The sequence below is a fragment of the Zeugodacus cucurbitae genome, chromosome 2 (assembly GCF_028554725.1).
Source record: "Zeugodacus cucurbitae isolate PBARC_wt_2022May chromosome 2, idZeuCucr1.2, whole genome shotgun sequence".
In the NCBI taxonomy this organism is placed as follows: Eukaryota; Metazoa; Arthropoda; class Insecta; order Diptera; family Tephritidae; genus Zeugodacus; species Zeugodacus cucurbitae.
The window spans coordinates 24473793-24491079 of NC_071667.1; the positions used below are offsets into that span (position 1 = coordinate 24473793).

Consider the following 17287-nt stretch of genomic DNA (forward strand, 5'->3'; position numbering starts at 1 on the left):
AAAAGTACTCCACAGTAGATTAACATAAAATGCTACTATTCTTTTACTATTTAATTATTATTTTTTTTTAAGTTTTTTTTTTATTTTTAGTATTTTTTTTATTTTTCGTATTTGTTTTTATTTTTTAGTATTTTTAATTAATTACATTTTTATAGTAGATGCATATGTGGATAGGCAAAGTAAAGTACTCATGCTGCATTCTCAAATGAGATAAAAATAAACTAAAGAATAAATTGAGAAGCATACGTTGTGTAAGGAATAACAGAAAAACTAATATTTTTTAATTTGATGATGGCAAAAATAAAATAAAATGAATAAAATAACCAATAATAAAAAATTAACAATTTAAGCGAAATAAATAATAAAAAACAATTAAATATACATCAAATCAAAAAGGCTTTATATTATTACTATTAATATTATTAATTAAAACTATAAAAAAAGTAATAATAAAATATTAAAAATAAATGAATCTTAACATTTCAAAATTCGCTTTGTAATTGTGTTTTATTGGGGAATAAATTAATTTAAATTTTATTCGCTCTATAAACGATGGTAGTAGCAAAAAGTTTTTAGAAAATCCATGGTTCGATATTTTTGGTTATTCACAGCGACCTGGACACCCAAATACAACCGCTTCGCCCTTCAATTCTTCAATCCTTCATCTCTTTTTACCGATTTTACTAAATATTTAACAAATTACTTTCATGTGTTGTATAATATATAATATTTTTTATTGTACAAGAACAAGTGTTAACAAATAACTAACAAAACCTTATTTAACAACTAATAAATGCATTATTTATAATAATTTGTAGTCACCACATTAAAAAAATATATATATAAATATTCACTGTATAGCTGTGTAAATGCAATTGCTTCTGGTACGATTGTTGGACAAATCAGCACTTCGAGATTTATTCAGCTGCCTCATCTTCAAAGATAATAACTGCTGCACCTTTGGCAATATTATCGCCTTCTGCACCGCCAATTGACTTGATTGTGGCATCCTGTGGAGCTTTAAGAATGTGCTCCATTTTCATTGCTGAAATTGGAAAGATATTATTAGACTAATGCTTAAAAATATGGTATTTGAATAAGTTTAGAAGGTAAATTTAAAGTTTTTTAATTTAGGAAGAAGATTGAAAGGTATTACACATAGAACAATTTTTGATAATTTGGGAATTTCTTTAAACTTAAAAAATCAAACTTGAAATATTTGTAGTTTATTAAAACATATATATGTTTGTTTGTAAATCAATATGTATATTAAAAAAATTGTTTATATTAATATAAAAATTGTAATTATTATTTATACTTTACCTATCAGCACTGCCAAACTGTCACCCTTCTTCACCGTATCACCAGGCTTAACCAATATCTTTTCCAAGACACCTGGCATTGGGGCGACTATTTTGTTGCCTCCGGCGCCACTGTGTTGGTCGGAGAGTGCATTTAAAAATTTCGGCTGGACGAGTTCAAAACTCAATTTCCCATTCTACAGTATAAAAAATAAATTAAATGTAATATTATAATAGAACTTTTAATAAATAAATTCCAAGCTTTTGTTAGATATAAACCAATGTGCAAAACTATAACAAGGTTTTTTGGCTTTCAAATCATATTCAGCTTAAGCGAATGGCAGCTGAATAAAGCATTGATAGCGAAAGTACCTTGTATATAGTTAGTTAGTTAGTTTCGTCAATTATTTACTTACATCTAAAAAGAGCGTCACTTCAGTATCATCAATATTGGCATTAAATGTTGAAATGCTGTCATTAATATTTGCTCGGATTTTCAGTCGGTCGCCATCTGCAACACGTTCGGACTTTATGCTCTTCCACTCACCATTATCGACTTGTACTTGTAGAGAGGACTTCTCATAGCGCACTTTCACGTTGTAGACTATTGTCGAAAATTTTGAGGAATATATGCAATTTCTTATTAATTAAAATTTTGGGAAATAAATTTAGCAATTTCCTTCTCGCACCTTTTTCATTAGCCTTCAGCTGATAGCTTTTTATCAGCGAATAATTTAAGCGCTCATTTTGTGTTGCATTGAATGGATCGTTTTTGCTAGCGTTTCTACCGAAGACTTGCGTCTCATTGAGAACTAAAGCAGTGGCTGCCTTACAAAGTTGTTCATCCTTGATTTCGATGGGTTGGAATAGTGTATCAAAATGCTGATCAATAAAGCCGGTATGAACATTGCCCAGTTGGAATTCGGGATGAGCAGCCAAATCGATGAGGAAATTTATATTCGTTTCCAGACCGGTGATCTGCAAGTCAACAGTTAAATTATTAAGGTTGTATGGATTAAAAGTTTGGTGAGTCACTACGTACGTGATATTCTCGAAGTCGGGCAATCAAGCTATTTAACGCCTGTGTACGATTTTCACCCCAAACAACTAATTTGGCAATCATTGGATCGTAATGCACGGACACTTCATCTCCTTCGCGTACACCAGTTTCAACGCGCACAAACTCATTCGGTTCTGGTGTGGAAAGATAACGCAAGGGACCAGCGCCTGGTAGAAATCCACCACTTTATATGGGGGGTAAATAGTAGTTTAAAATTAAGTATTAAAACATGTAAAAAAAGTAAGTGATAGTAACCGCGGGTTTTCAGCATAAATACGTGCTTCAAATGCATGCCCTTTACGTCCGATTTGCTCTTGCGTCAGTGGCAAGCGTTCGCCAGCGGCAATACGTATTTGCCATTCCACCAAATCGGTGCCAGTGATCATTTCCGATATAGGATGCTCCACTTGTAGACGCGTATTCATTTCCATAAAATGAAATGAAAGATCTTCTTTGTCCATGATAAACTCTACAGTGCCAGCGCCAACATAGCCCACAGCTTTGGCGGCACGTACGGCAGCTTCTCCCAATTCGCGGCGCAGTTGCTCAGATAGACCAGGCTATGAAAATATATTTAAAGAAAAGCAACATTACAGAGGTCTTATATGTAAATACTCACAGCCGGCGCTTCTTCGATAATTTTTTGATGCCGCCGCTGCACTGAACAATCACGTTCCCACAAATATACCGCATCTCCGTATTGATCGGCGAACACTTGCACTTCGACATGTCGTGGCGAACGTACATAACGTTCCAAGAGTACCGAACTGTCACCGAATGATTTCTGCGACTCATTGCGCGCCGAATTGAGTGCTGACAGAAATTCTTCACTTGTGTTTGCAATGCGCATACCTTTACCACCACCACCACGTACAGCCTTAATCATTAGGGGAAAACCGATTTTTGCTGCCTCTGCTTGCAAACGCTCATCACTTTGATCTTCGCCATGGTAGCCATTGATGATGGGGACACCAGCAGCATCCATAATGGCTTTGCTGGTGCTTTTGATGCCCATATCACGTATAGCTGTACTTGGTGGTCCCATAAACACTATATTCTCACGCTGACACAATTCGGCAAATTCCACAGATTCAGAGAGAAAGCCATAGCCTGGATGTATTGCCTGGCAAGCAGCATTTTTAGCTATATCAATAATATGCTGTCCGCGCAAATAGGAGAAAGCCGATGCGGCTTCTCCCACCCGGTAAGCCTCATCTGCGAGCGATGCGTGCAATGAGTGCTCGTCGGGATCAGAGTACACGGCAACAGTGCGTACACCAAGTCGGCGAGCAGTGCGTATGACACGACATGCGATCTCACCACGATTGGCTATTAAAATTTTGTTGATCGGCCGCACTTGTACATTCGTTGCTGCTTTTGTGCTGTAAGTTCTGAAAAGTAGCAATATTGTTTTTGAATATGTATATGAGCACATGTTTATGTAATCAAGGTGTGCAATTAGAATTTCCAAATACTTTTCTTTTCAAACCAACTTGTTTACCTTAATGTAAGAACTTGTCTCAGCAATCTTGTGTACATTTTAGCTTATCTGATAAATATTTAATAACAATAATAATATATGATTTGTTTAGTAGATCAAGCGAAAAACTAAAAATTAATTTGTTATTCTGTTCGTTTATTACCGACGCAGAAGAATTCTTTCTTATCACACTTTGACAATAGCAACAGCTGTTCGATTAGACAGCTTGCGTTGATCGTGCCGTATCGCTAAAGGTCGACACACAGTGCGTCGAATATTTTAATTTTATGTTAGATCTCGTTTTGCGAGTATTCGTTACAAAATAACTTAAAAAGTAAGTTGATATTTTTTTCGTATACAGAAATATATGTAAGTTTTTGTTAAAGGTTTTTTGATAATTATTTATTTGACGCAATTTGAGAATTATTTTTTCATGAGGTTCTTCTGTAGAGTTCTTTTGAGGCAAAAATTGCTATCATAAAATTTCTGAAAAATTTACATAGAGGATTTTAAGATTTGCATTTCAAACTAAACTTACAGTACTTAAGTAAACAATTAATTAGGAGTGAATTGAATTAATAATGAAAAGTCCACATGAAACACGTAACGAATTGAATATATTTTTTGTGATCGGTCGGTGTCGAGCTCACGATTTGGAAGTCTATTCATATCTGCGCTTTCAAAGTCCGTTGTCAAGATTTTTCAAGAACTACTTAATCAATCTTGTTGACGTTAAAACAGGTCTTCGAGAAATTTACAACGAATTAACTTGAATGAAAGAATTTTATTATATTACAAATATAAAAAAATATCTCGAAATATTAGCAATTTTTGTTCGTAAAAATCTCTGCCAAAAATCCGATTTTTTATATTTTTACTTCAGATGATACTGATAGCAGTTATGCGTCAACGCGGACGCACGATTTCTCTTCCGTTGGAAACCAATGTAACCTCTGCAACCACATAATGGACCATTTAATCTGGTAATATTTCTGTGAATATTCAAAAGTTTGAATTTCTTGACCATCGTTTAATCTACACCATTTAAAATGGGAATATATTTCTTGAGGCAATTTGATTGAGTCAGAATATAGTATGGTAAAACTTCAGATTTAACATAACAATGGTGGCGAACAATGATAACAAATTCAGCAGCACAAAAGAAAATTTGAAGTAAAGACAAATCAATTTTTGAACAAATAAACAAAAACGAGTCTTAATTGACCGCTTAATTCGCGGTAACAGAAACACCGTAAAGCGGAAGAAAAAGAAGCGTCACGAAACCATATTCAAAAATAAAAGGTTTATTTAAATAAAAACAACAATTGGTAAATATGCACGTGGTTGTGGTGTTATTGTAATGTTTGGCAACAAAAGCCCGTTTAGAGTGTCTCCAACTGCGACAAGTGGCCGAAGCTAAGCAAAGTGCTGGCAAAGTCGCTGCTCAGCTGGCGAATGATTATTGGCAGAACAATTGGAAGTGGTGCTTTGTTGTTGCGCTATAAACGCAATTTGCCACAACAACAAGAAAAATGAGAATACAAAACGCTACACTGGCGAGCAGAGAATTGCTGCCTTGAAAACAATAATGATTTTGCTGCAGTGTATGCCAACGTGTATGCGTGTGTATGTGCTCTTGGGTATTTTGTTGATATTATTCAATTATAAGCGCCAAAGCACCTTTCCAATTTTCAAAATACATACGCGCTACCCACTTGAGCGAACACTGTTAACAGTCAGTGTGCGCATAACAGCAATTGTTAATGTTAACTCACTGCATGCACATAACAGCAATTAAAAATGTTAATGTTGCATGTTAAAATATATATATATATTTGGCGTAGGAACCGCTTTAAGCGATTATAGCCGAATCCACCAGAGCGCGCCACTCATTCCTCCTTTTTGCTTTTTGGCGCCAACTGGAAACACCAAGTGAAGCCAGGTCACTTTGCACTTGGTCTTTCCACCGGAGTGGAGGACGTCCTCTTCCGCGGCTTCCTCCAGCGGGTACTGCATCGAATACTTTCAGAGCTGGAGTGTTTTCTTCCATTCGTACAACATGACCTATCCAGCGTAGCCGCTGTCTTTTTATTCGCTGAACTATGTCAATGTCGTCCATCGTGTGCGGTATTCGCCGTTGCCAATGTTTAGAGGACCATAAATCTTGCGCAAAACCTTTCTCTCGAAAACCCCAAGAGTCGTCTCATCGGATGTTGTCATCGTCCACGCTTCAGCGCCATACATCAGGACGGGAATAATGAGCGACTTATAGAGTTTGATTTTGGTTCGTCGAGAGAGGACTTTACTTTTCAATTGCCTACTCAGTCCAAAGTAGCACCTGTTGGCAAGAGTGATTCTGCGTTGGATTTCAAGGCTGACATTGTTGGTGTTGTTAATGCTGGTAAACGAAATTATCTACAACTTCAAAGTTATAACTGTCAACAGTGACGTGGGAGCCAAGACGCGAGTGCGCTGACTGATTGTTTGATGACAGGAGATATTTCGTCTTGTCCTCATTCACCACCAGACCCATATGCTTCGCTTCTTTATCTAGTCTGGAAAACGCAGAACAAACGGCGCGGTTGTTGCTTCCGATGATATCAATATAATCGGCATACGCCAGGAGCTGTACACTCTTGTAGAAGATTGTACCCTCTCTATTTAGTTCTGCAGCTCGTATTATTTTTTCCAGCAATATATTGAAGAAGTCGCACGATAGTGAGTCACCCTGTCTGAAGCCTCGTTTGGTATCGAACGGCTCGGAGAGGTCCTTCCCAGTTGGCGCAGATTGTGGGGTCTCCCTTCTTATGGATTGGGCAGAGCACACTAAGATTCCAATCGTCAGGCATGCTTTCTTCCGACCATATTCTACAAAGAAGCTGATGCATGCACCTTATCAGTTCTTCGCCGCCGTATTTGAATAGCTCGGCCGGTAATCCATCTGCCCCCGCCGCTTTGTTGTTCTTCAAGCGGGTAATTGCTATTCGAATTTCTTCATGGTCGGGTAATGGAACATCTATTCCATCATCATCGATTGGGGAATCGGGTTCGCCATCTCCTGGTGTTGTATTTTCACTGCCATTGAGCAGGTCGGAGAAGTGTTCCCTCCATAATCCCAGTGTGCTCTGGACATCCGTTACCAGATTACCTTCTCGGTCCCTACATGATATTGCTCCGGTCTTGAAACCTTCTGTTAATCGCCTCATCTTTTCATAAAAAATTCGAGCATTACCCATGTCGGCCAGCTTTTCAAGCTTTTCATACTCACGCATTTCGGCCTCTTTCTTTTTACGTCTGCAAATGCGTCTCGCTTCCCTCTTCAGTTCTCGATATCTATCCTACCCCGAACGTCTTGTGGTCGATCGCAACGTTGCGAGGTAGGCAGTCTGTTTTCTCTCCACTGCGGAACGACAATTCTCATCGTACCAACTGGTTTTTTGGCGTTGCCGGAGACCAATTGTTTCGGCTGCAGTGGTATGCAATGAGTTTGAGATGCCGTTCCACAGCTCCCTTATATCGAGATGCTGATGAGTGCTCTCCTTCGGCTGTCGGTTGTGATTGCAGCTTTTCGACATCGAACCTTGTCTTCCTTGTGTTTGTTGACGGGCGTTCTTTGCTGCACAGAGACGAGTGCGTATCTTTGCTGCTACTAGATAATGGTCCGAGTCAATGTTTGGTCCTCGGAGCGTACGCACGTCTAAAACACTGGAGACATGTCTTGCGTCTATCACAACGTGATCGATTTGATTGCGCGTGTTTCGATCAGGGGACAGCCACGTTGCTTGATGAATTTTTTTATGCTGGAATCTGGTACTACAGACAACCATATTTCGGGCCCCAGCGAAGTCGATCAGCCAAGGCCGTTTGGCGATGTTTCGTCATGGAGGCTGAATTTTCCGACTGTTGTGCCAAAGACACCTTCTTTACCCACCCTGGCGTTAAAATCGCCAAGCACGATTTTGACATCGTGGCGGGGGCAGCGCTCATAGGTGCGTTCGAGGCGCTCATAGAAGGTATCTTTGGTCACATCGTCCTTCTCTTCCGTTGGGGCGATCAGCGATATGTTGAAGAACCTCGCTTTGATGCGGATTGTGGCAAGACGTTCATCCACCGGGGTGAATGCCATTACTCGGCGACGTAGTCTCTCTCCCACCACAAATCCAACACCGAATTTGCGCTCCTTTATATGGCCGCTGTAGTAGATGTCACAAGGACCCACCTTCTTCCGTCCTTGTCCCGTCCATCGCACTTCTTGGACGGCGGTGATGTCAGCCTTTAGTTGTATGAGGACATCAACCAGCTGGGCAGAGGCACCTTCCCAATTAAGAGTCCGGACATTCCAGGTGCATGCCCTCAAATCATGATCCTTAGTACGTTTGCAGGGGTCGTCATCAAAAGGGGGGTTTCTCATCCGAGGCTCGGTGTTTGTTTTCATTGGGGAGATTTTTTTATGTGGTGGGTCCCAAGCCCTACGCACAACCGCACAAACGGGCTTCGCCTTCTCACTTTAGCTCGCCTCCAAACGGATGTCTGTTAGCTACCCAGGGGATACTTGGTCTAAAACCGGAAGTCGTGAGCTGCTTGAGTCATATGCAAAAGAATCGTTCCTGGCCACTCCCAAGTGAATGGCAATCAGAAACTTTCCTCACTTGCGTGAACTTCTACATATGACCCCATCCCCCATGTTAATGAAAAGTGGAAATTAACAGTGCCTGTTAGCAGCACTGTAAACCACTCACGCTGTTATTTTTTATTAGAGAATGCGAATACTCGTTAATTATTATAATTTTTTGTTGTTATCGTTGTTGTAGTGGTGAGTTTTAACTTGCAAGCAGTGCAGCTCACTTGCGCTGAGCGCTGAGTTTGTGTCTTTAGTCTTTCGTTTACAGCGCACCGATGTAGAAGTGACCAACGCTTGCCGCCTTTTCACGCATTTCGTTTCAAATAAAGTTCGTAGCACAAGTTTTATTTTCTGTAGTGTTTGAGTAGTACATAGCTTTCAATTGGGCGCAATCCAAAGAAGGTGCAACAACGACTTAGAATAAAGAGAAACGTGTGAGAAAATCGATAAAAGCCAAGCCATTGAACAACAGTTAACGCGTTTTTGTGGCTCAATATATTCTTTTAAATTATTTTCGTGCATTTTTTTCTGACCACAATTTGAAATCGCGGTGTTTTGCAACGTGTTAGTGAACGATTGGTGTGGGCAGGTCGAAAAAAAATCGATAAATAAATACATAACCTTGTGTAATTTATCTGCAACAGAAAAAATAATTAAAATTTGCTAATATTGAAAAAAATGCAAAAGAGTGCATTTCAGTTTGTTTTTTTACAAAAAAAAAAATAACGTACGAAAGTGAAATGTCTGAAGAGTAAAATTTTAAAATTGCAGCTGCACACATGCGCATATGTCATAAAATGGAAATTAAAAATAAAAATAAAATAAATGCATAAAATAAACGAAGAAACCTGTGTGACCTAAATAACTGTATTTGGTAACAAGCGCTTGCGCTGGAAAGTGCTGGAGAAAGATAATGAAATTTTTAAGTGATTGACAGTGTTGTTGTTACAGGGCAAGCGCTTGAGTGATAAGCGTGTTAATTTAAATTTTGTGTTCATATCGTTAAATAAAAATTAATTATAAAAAATATTAATAATTCTATTTAATATAATTTTTTTTTGCCAAAATTAAATTAATTAATATTAATTTTTTTTAGTGTCTAGAGTATAATAGTAAATATGTTTGAAAAATATTTTAAAAATCATAGAAAGACATAGTGAAAATAGCGATGAAATTTCGTAGAAAACTAATATATGTATGAGAAAGACACAAAATTATGGGAGTGGAGTGCAAATAAACTATATTTTTATGGTCAAATAATTATTTATTTATTTGAAATGAAATTTCAGCAAAATTTTTATTTAGTTTGATTGAGAAGGCACATAAAACAATTAAATTAAAACTAAATAAAAAATAATGGTTCTTTTTTTAAAGATTTTGCATTTTTATCACGCTAATATTAAATAAATGGCTACTCTTAAACAAATAAACAAAAGATATAAATATACAAAACATAAAAATGTATTTAATTTTCACAATTATCCAATTTACTTTGAATTGTACAACAAATGTTGTGCTTCCGGATTCAAATTGTTTATAAACTGTTTAGTAATCATTATTTCTTTTTTTTTTAGCACTACTCTTTACATTGCCACACGCTCTTTTACACTCTTCACATTTGTAATAATTTTGATGTGTAATTTTTTTTTGAGTTTAGTTACAAATTTAATGCTTTTATAGGCGAATCATACGTTCACACCCGGAACGAAATGGTACGTGTGCAATACATACATATGTATCTATATTATTATTTTTGTACCTAATATTTAGCCCCACACGAATGGTGGCACATGGCACATGTCTTGTAGTGCCTGACGCTTTAGCGGTCGCTTGAAATGGACGTCTGCAAAAGTCCGACTTAATGGCGTTGACTTAACACAATGGCCAGCTAAGTTTTCAACAATTATTTGCGCTGAGTCCGTGCGCTCACCGGTTGAGGCGTCTGCATTTATGAGTGAATGCTGCTGTGTTGATGGATTAATATCCGGTATAAATTATGGCAGTGCGCAGTCGGACGCGCATGAATATATTTTACATTATGAAACCCAAAACAAAAAAAATATAAAGATATTAGCTGTTGGCTTTGCACACGTGCGAATTTTAAAATATATTTCATTTTATCTTTTTTTACCTCCATTGAACATTGTCTGCGTAATTTAGTATAAAAGTTTCTCTTTTGAATCCTCCCCTCGATGTTTGTAGGCATATATAACTACTATATAAGGTCTTTTGAATTATGATTAAAAACGGATTTTCTACCAAAGACTGTCAACTTGGCAGTATTTTTGAAAATTGTATTAGTAAAACCGCTACAACAACAACAACTCTAAATCCCGCGTTACATTTATTGCATTAAGGTTTTCAAGCTTCATTAAGTCTTTATGTATACCTTTTTAATGAAGCGTTGTACCAATCCGCAATTTATTATAACTCCCTAAGGGTTTTGAACACAATAACATAGTAGTCCCAGCTTATTTCTTCTAAGTTTGCACCTCGAACTAAGAATCGCTCTTTCACTTACTTAATCTAACTAATGAGGTCCAAAATCTTAAATACCGAATATCCATAGGATTGTAAAATTGACTTTTCTGTGCCAGCGGATGCTAAGCATTATTCATTCAGGGAGGAATTTATACTTCGTTGAGCCCCTGTGTATACATTATTAATCATTAATAAGAGTTAATAAGGATTAATAAAGCTTCTAAAATATTTCCCAGCCACTGAGAGGCAGCTTAAAACTCAAAGTGCACGAAAACTGCATGATTTACATTATAAACAGGAGCAAAAGATCCCACGAATGCCTAACAACGCCACAAATAAAGTGTTATTTACAAACTAACACAAGTGTCTCCGCAAACATACAAACACTTTATAGCAGGCAAACAGAAGCGCAGTAAGCAGGCCAAGTAGAAACCCAATATTATTTCCCTATTTGCTGAAGCAGAGAAGCACTTGTCTTGTGTTGTCGGTGACAACAGCATCGTGACATGGCAAATGCTTACAAACATATATAGTATATAGTGATAGCAATAAAAAAATAAAAACAAGTTTAGCTCATTGATTAGAAAGATTGCGCTCTCGCTGATGCTGCCGTTTTGCCGTCATTAATTACTTGCCCATTACGTGCTTTCGAGCGATGTGCTTTAACTAAAAGCGTGTATACCGTTCATGTCAAGTATTTATCCTTCGATAATTGCCATCAGCTGTATGTATCCTTCTTAATTTCACCTTTTTAAAAGGAATTATTTTATTGTACGATCATTTGTACTTTTTCGGACGAATATTAAAGCTTCTGAGTTTGAATTCGCTACCTTAGAACACATGATACCAACTACTATTTATCTTTTTACGGCAGTGTAAATTGTCCCAAATTATTTGAGGACACTCCTTGTTTGGAATCCGGATCCGCTCCGGTTATGTAGACCCGATTATCTTGGGACTGTCTATCCTTCACACAACAAGCATGTGAACCTTTTTATACAAATTGGGTGTATTTTTGTTGAGAAATTGTTAGAGATGACACATGTCAAGTGGCTGCCTCTCAAAATTTTCACTTTATATGTTTTTCATGCAATTTATTCATGTTTACTCATTGTGGCCGATCGATAGTTGTTGGCAATCATTCGGTCATTCGCCGTTGTTTGTTGTTATTTTAGTTTCTTGAGCGAGTTTTTTGTTGTTGTTTCGCATCGAAAACCCGCTTTTACTTTGCATACGGAAAGGGAGAGTGATATTTGTTGTTATGTACCTTGTTTTTGATTTTTTATTCAATGATTTTATTATAGTTGTTTGCGTTTAGTTGTAAATTTGTTTACACGCTGCTTGATAAACATTTATATATATATATACTGTGATACATGCATACATAGATATATACACCTTTGTATTTAGCTGAGGTTGTTGTCTTTTGTCTTTGAAAATGAATCAAAAGCCGCGTTGACCGTTTGGAAAATTTTTAAATGCAGCGAACAGATCACAACACTATCCGCTATCTGAACAATCATACCATATTGACCATTAAGTCATTAGTTATAATGGAATTTATTTAATACAGACGATTGTGAGTATGTGTGTTTTACATTAAAAATTTTCGAAATATTTTATGTGTTGTAAAGTGCGTGGTTTATACAATAAAATAAAAAAATTAGAAAAAATTTAATTCAATAATCAAAAAATTATTAAGTAAAATATATACATATATACCTACATATGCAAATTGCTGCTCACAGCAGCAGTCCAACGAAAACGTGCTCATAAAGTGTAAAAGTTAACAAAATTCAAATAAAACAGAATTGGTGTTTGTGCGCATGCGTTCACGCTGCTTAAATAAATAGGAGAAAAAAATTAATTTCTTGCTCCCAAAAATTTAGCCAATTTACATATACGCATACAAATTTGCATGTGCTCGCTGCAAGCTATATTTTCCACGCGTATTTTCACTTTTAAACACCATTTTTTGATTGTTTTTTTTCTGTGCATAATTTCTCAACTCTGCTTGCATATGCTTATCGTTTTGAAAATATGCATGTGATATGTGATTGTTGATGCTATCGTTTGTGATTTCAGTTTGGTATGTTAAAAATTTGCATTTCTACTGATTTTCATGTGTCTACAGTGGGTCAAACCGCAATAAAATATCTACATAAGTGAAAAAATTAAAAGTTTATTTAAATTAATTTTAAATATTCGAACAGCAGAGTGACATAGTTTAATCTACGATAAGTAATTCATATATACGATCGGCTATTGGATATTTTTTGTATTTCCATCTGTATTAACAACACTGGCGAAAGATGAACTTCTTTGTGATTGGATTTCTAATAATGCAGGCGGCAAGTGAGTATTTCAAAATGAAATTTATTTTAATTCCCAAAATTCATACATATATATGTATATTATATAATATGTACATATATATATACATTGTACTTGTTAATAACAGTCATTTGGTGAATGGTGCGCATATATAAAACTTCATCAAACACCTCATTATAATGTTTTGTAGATAATGTTTAATGTAAAAATAATTATTTCAATTTAAAAATATTTTATTAATTATTTTAATTAATTACAACTTTTTTAATCTTTAATTGAAGCTAAATAATTGATTAGTTTATATTGAGCTTAACTATTTTTTTCATTTATGTTAAAAACTGGGAAATGATCATGTCCGTTTCTTATACATACGTTACAACGTCTCCGCTTCTCTAGAAAGACATTACAAATGCAATATTCAATAGTAAGCATGAAGCAAGCTTCCATATAAATTAGTTCAATCAGGCCCACTATTGAGCTAAATTTTCCACCTTACAAGATATTTGACCCTTTCAACCAAATTTCGTACTCTACATTCTCATAATGTCATCTTGGTTAAGTTAGAAAACAATCAGATCACAATCCCATCTACTTCCATTTTGAATCCCTATTAGCTTAATTAAAATCAGTTCATACCGTCCCTTAGATCCTTTATACCGAATATGATGCTCATTTGCGTTACTGTTAGTTTTATTCCGTATATTTCGGAATTTCCCGTAGGTATGTGGGTTACCATACATAATGAATTGTTCCTCTGGTTGATTTTATACGACTTCTATTGGATCTACCTTTCTTGGTTATTAAGCTGCCGAGTTGACTGTTCGAATAAAAATTCCTGTTCGATTTGTATAATCCAATTTATTATAGAAGTTCTCTTTTATCGATTTTCAAAATTTATTCATAAGAAATTAACAATTTGGTAATGGAGAACAACTTCAACCTTACTTTTGTGAGACGATTATTGGATCGGAATTGCCTACATGTTACTTGAACAGTTTATAATTTTCGATTTTATTAAAGACCAAGTTTAAGAAATTAAACTATAATCTTATCAAAATATAGATTTTAGACATGCACAGTCTGTTTGAAAGTTCGGTCTTTTCAGGATTCCTGATTTACCTTTTTCTTAACAGTAATAATGACATTGCCCCATTGTATTGCCAACAACCTTAGGAAAGAAACATTTTCAGTACAGCCTCTTACACGGTATAACCCGAAAATTACTAAAAATATATCTGGACGTTTTACTGAAGTTAATTGGGGACTCTCTGTAGAGTATATATATTTTTGGTGTAGGCACCGATTACGCGTTTATATCCTAATCTATTTATGACACCAATTGGAAATACCAAGGGAAACCAGGACGCTTTCCACTTAGTCTTTCCAACGGAGTGGAGGTCTTCCTCTTCATCTGCTTCCACCGAGTACTGCATCGAACACTTTCAAAGCTGGAGTGTTTTCGTCCATTTGAATAAAATGACCTAGCTAGCGTAGCCGCTGTCTTTTTATTCGCTGAACTATGTCTATATGTTCAAGGACTATAAATCTTTCGCAAAACCTTTCTCTCGAAAACTTCTAGTGTCGTCTCATCGAATGTAGGACATAGTTCACGCTTCTGCACCATACATCAGGACGGGAATAATGAGCGTCTTGTAGAGTTTGGTTTTGGTTCGTAGAGTAAGTGTTGGTTATTTTGCCTTCAGTTTTGCCAATTTATTTTTTTTATAATTTTTCAAAGCCTACGTTGAACAGAAATTATAATGTGAATCGAAAAATAATAATATTAACTTGTTTTATCCATCATGATATTATATGTAGACGTCGAAAGAGTTTATAAGAACCTGGTTCAGTCCATTTACAGTTGTCACAAAAGAATAAATTGTTGAATTACATTAACTACTTAGAAATAACCACTTTTGTCATTGTTTCTAGTCCAGTTCGCGCACAAAGTGTCACTGCATCTTTACTCTGCTTCGTTAGACAACTTAAGAATAATTGAAATGACACATAAAGTATACCACCGTTTGACAGAGACATTTGGAAGTGATACAGGGGCGGGCGAACAGTCATTCAAGCCGCAAGCGACCGCCAATTTGCGTCTGCCTAGTTTAGGCCGTGCAACGGTAACTTACCGCAATGCACTTAACTAGCTCCAATGAACGCAGCGAATTAAAGCGCTTACTGAGAACAGGCGAAGAGTGAATCCCTCTTGTTCCTCAGTTGTGATAAGTGACACCGTCTGGTTTTGAGCGTATTCAGTAGCGTCTTTATGCAGTCGTTGTGGTTGCCAAACTTATTCGAATACTCTTACGATATTTTAGACGGTCTCATTTGTTTGGTTGTTTTGTTTGCACTGCGCTTTTAGCCGTAATCGCTTGATGGTTATTGGTTAATGCTGTAATCAGTTGTTGATCGTTGGACCGACGCGTTTTTATGCTGCCAGTATTCTACTTGAAATGAAGCCTTGATGTGGTAATGGCATGAGTCGTAATATGCATATATGTACATGTGCAATATGTGAAAACATATAGAGTTACATAAATTAGTTATGGTGTAACTAATGACTGATTTCTATTAGCATATTCTTTTAGTTTGTCTTAAATATTATTGTTTCTTCGTCACATCAAATAATGATGGAGACGTTATGTCATGTACTATCAAACTTGCATTGTGAAAGTCTTTATCTTATCAGAGTATCATGATAATGGTCGGTGAAAGGTTGCTAATACGAGTTTAATTTTCCAAAAGTGTGATCATTAAGATTTTTTGTAAAATTTTGTTAAGATTAATATATGAAGGTAGGACTTCCATTTTTCTTTAAATCTTATTACCTAAAATATTTTCTATTGTTAGCAAGGAGTCCGAGAGGTGTAGTAAACTATAAGCAAACATTAGAGTGGTGTTGATAATATAATATATTTAGTTTCAAAATCTCGAACTGTAGGCTTACATTTTTAAGTTATTGCATATATCCATACATACATAGGTCAATTTGGTTTGACTAATTCTTCTTAATATATATACAAAATATTACAATTTTCAAAAAAATAAATAATTATATTCGGTACGCACTTTAAAATTTTATTAGTTCAAATCAACCATGAAAAGCAATTTTCTTAACAATCCATTATTTTTATCCAATTTAATTTGATTTTGAAAATGTTTCATTATCCATAATTTTGGATTTTGTAATTAATAAGCATATTTTTAAATAATCTAAAATTGATAAACAAAGTGATTAACACTCAAAAATAATTACGAAATCACTAGCAACCATTTTCAATATGGAATTTTATTAGCTTTTGATAGGCATTGTTGGAAGGCGATACCTTAAATAATTAATTATATCTTTTTTGTATTTTGGAGTCGATATTACTTATTCATCAAAATATATGTATATGTCTGTATATTTGTAAATGCCAGAATGGGATAGTAAAATTTATTTCAATACATATAGTTTTTGTTGTTTGCATAAAGAGAGCTGATATGCGATGGGGTTGTTACCCTAACTTGTTATTATAATTTTTTATTTTTCAATATTTTTAAAGTTTTACTTTGGCCGCGTGCCGTTCAGCATTAAACTTTCAAACGAATGCATATCGATTAAACTGAATTCTGCACGCTGCTAAGATTTCATTCGGCTCTGGCTCGGTGTTGAACCATAACCGGGTTGGCGAACAATTATTCCAGCAGTTTTAGTGCAGCTATTTGTTGTTGCTATGATAGTTAGTTTTGTTATTGTTGTTATTTATTTATTGCAAACCAGTTAGCTTTTCGCTGCAAACACTTGTATGAGTAATTGTTCGTCACTCTTCGGGTAAAACCGACGGTCGTTAATATTTTCTTTTGTTGTATAAATGTTTAATTTAGAAAGGATATACATATATAGACATACAGATTTAATTTGCTATTGTATAAAAAACAACTGCTCAACCAAAATCGAAATTTGCTTAGTTCCTGATACCCAGACCGCCTTGTAATTCTGGATCTCTACTGCTACCACTTCAATA

The 17287-nt window shown here is 35.6% G+C and overlaps 2 protein-coding genes across 7 annotated transcripts in view; one reads left to right on the plus strand and one right to left on the minus strand.

The window, feature by feature from the left end:
- Positions 1 to 703: 703 nt before the first annotated feature.
- LOC105217789 (methylcrotonoyl-CoA carboxylase subunit alpha, mitochondrial) lies at positions 704 to 4049 on the minus strand. The gene is made up of 8 exons (XM_011192973.3): positions 3863 to 4049; positions 2981 to 3752; positions 2617 to 2921; positions 2344 to 2545; positions 1991 to 2279; positions 1718 to 1905; positions 1324 to 1498; positions 704 to 1045 (listed from the first exon to the last, which is right to left on the minus strand). Exons 1-8 carry the CDS (start codon positions 3898 to 3900, stop codon positions 918 to 920), a joined length of 2097 nt encoding a protein of 698 aa, XP_011191275.2. The 5' UTR covers positions 3901 to 4049; the 3' UTR covers positions 704 to 917.
- Positions 4050 to 8703: 4654 nt separating this feature from the next.
- The window catches only part of LOC105217791 (uncharacterized), a 37751-nt gene continuing 29167 nt past the window's right edge, over positions 8704 to 17287 (plus strand). For 2 of the 6 annotated variants that reach the window (XM_011192976.3, XM_029043727.2), the window contains exons 1-2: positions 8704 to 8790; positions 13029 to 13298. In XM_011192976.3, the coding sequence (XP_011191278.2) occupies positions 13256 to 13298 (43 nt within the window). In that variant the 5' untranslated portion in view covers positions 8704 to 8790; positions 13029 to 13255. Of the gene's footprint in view, positions 8865 to 13028; positions 13299 to 17287 lie in introns of all 6 variants that reach the window. The other 4 variants (XM_011192978.3, XM_011192975.3, XM_011192977.3 and 1 more) reach the window with 4 other exon arrangements.

What these genes read in the sequence shown, in the direction of transcription:
- LOC105217789 (XM_011192973.3), bottom strand. Translation starts at nt 3,900, where the DNA reads ATGTACACAAGATTGCTGAGACAAGTTCTTACATTAAG. An exon ending in ATTTATGCTGAAAACCCGCG is followed by an intron (nt 2,546 to 2,616) that starts GTTACTATCACT and finishes CCCCATATAAAG; the next exon opens with TGGTGGATTTCTACCAGGCG. An exon ending in CAGTTTGGCAGTGCTGATAG is followed by an intron (nt 1,046 to 1,323) that starts GTAAAGTATAAA and finishes TTCCAATTTCAG; the next exon opens with CAATGAAAATGGAGCACATT.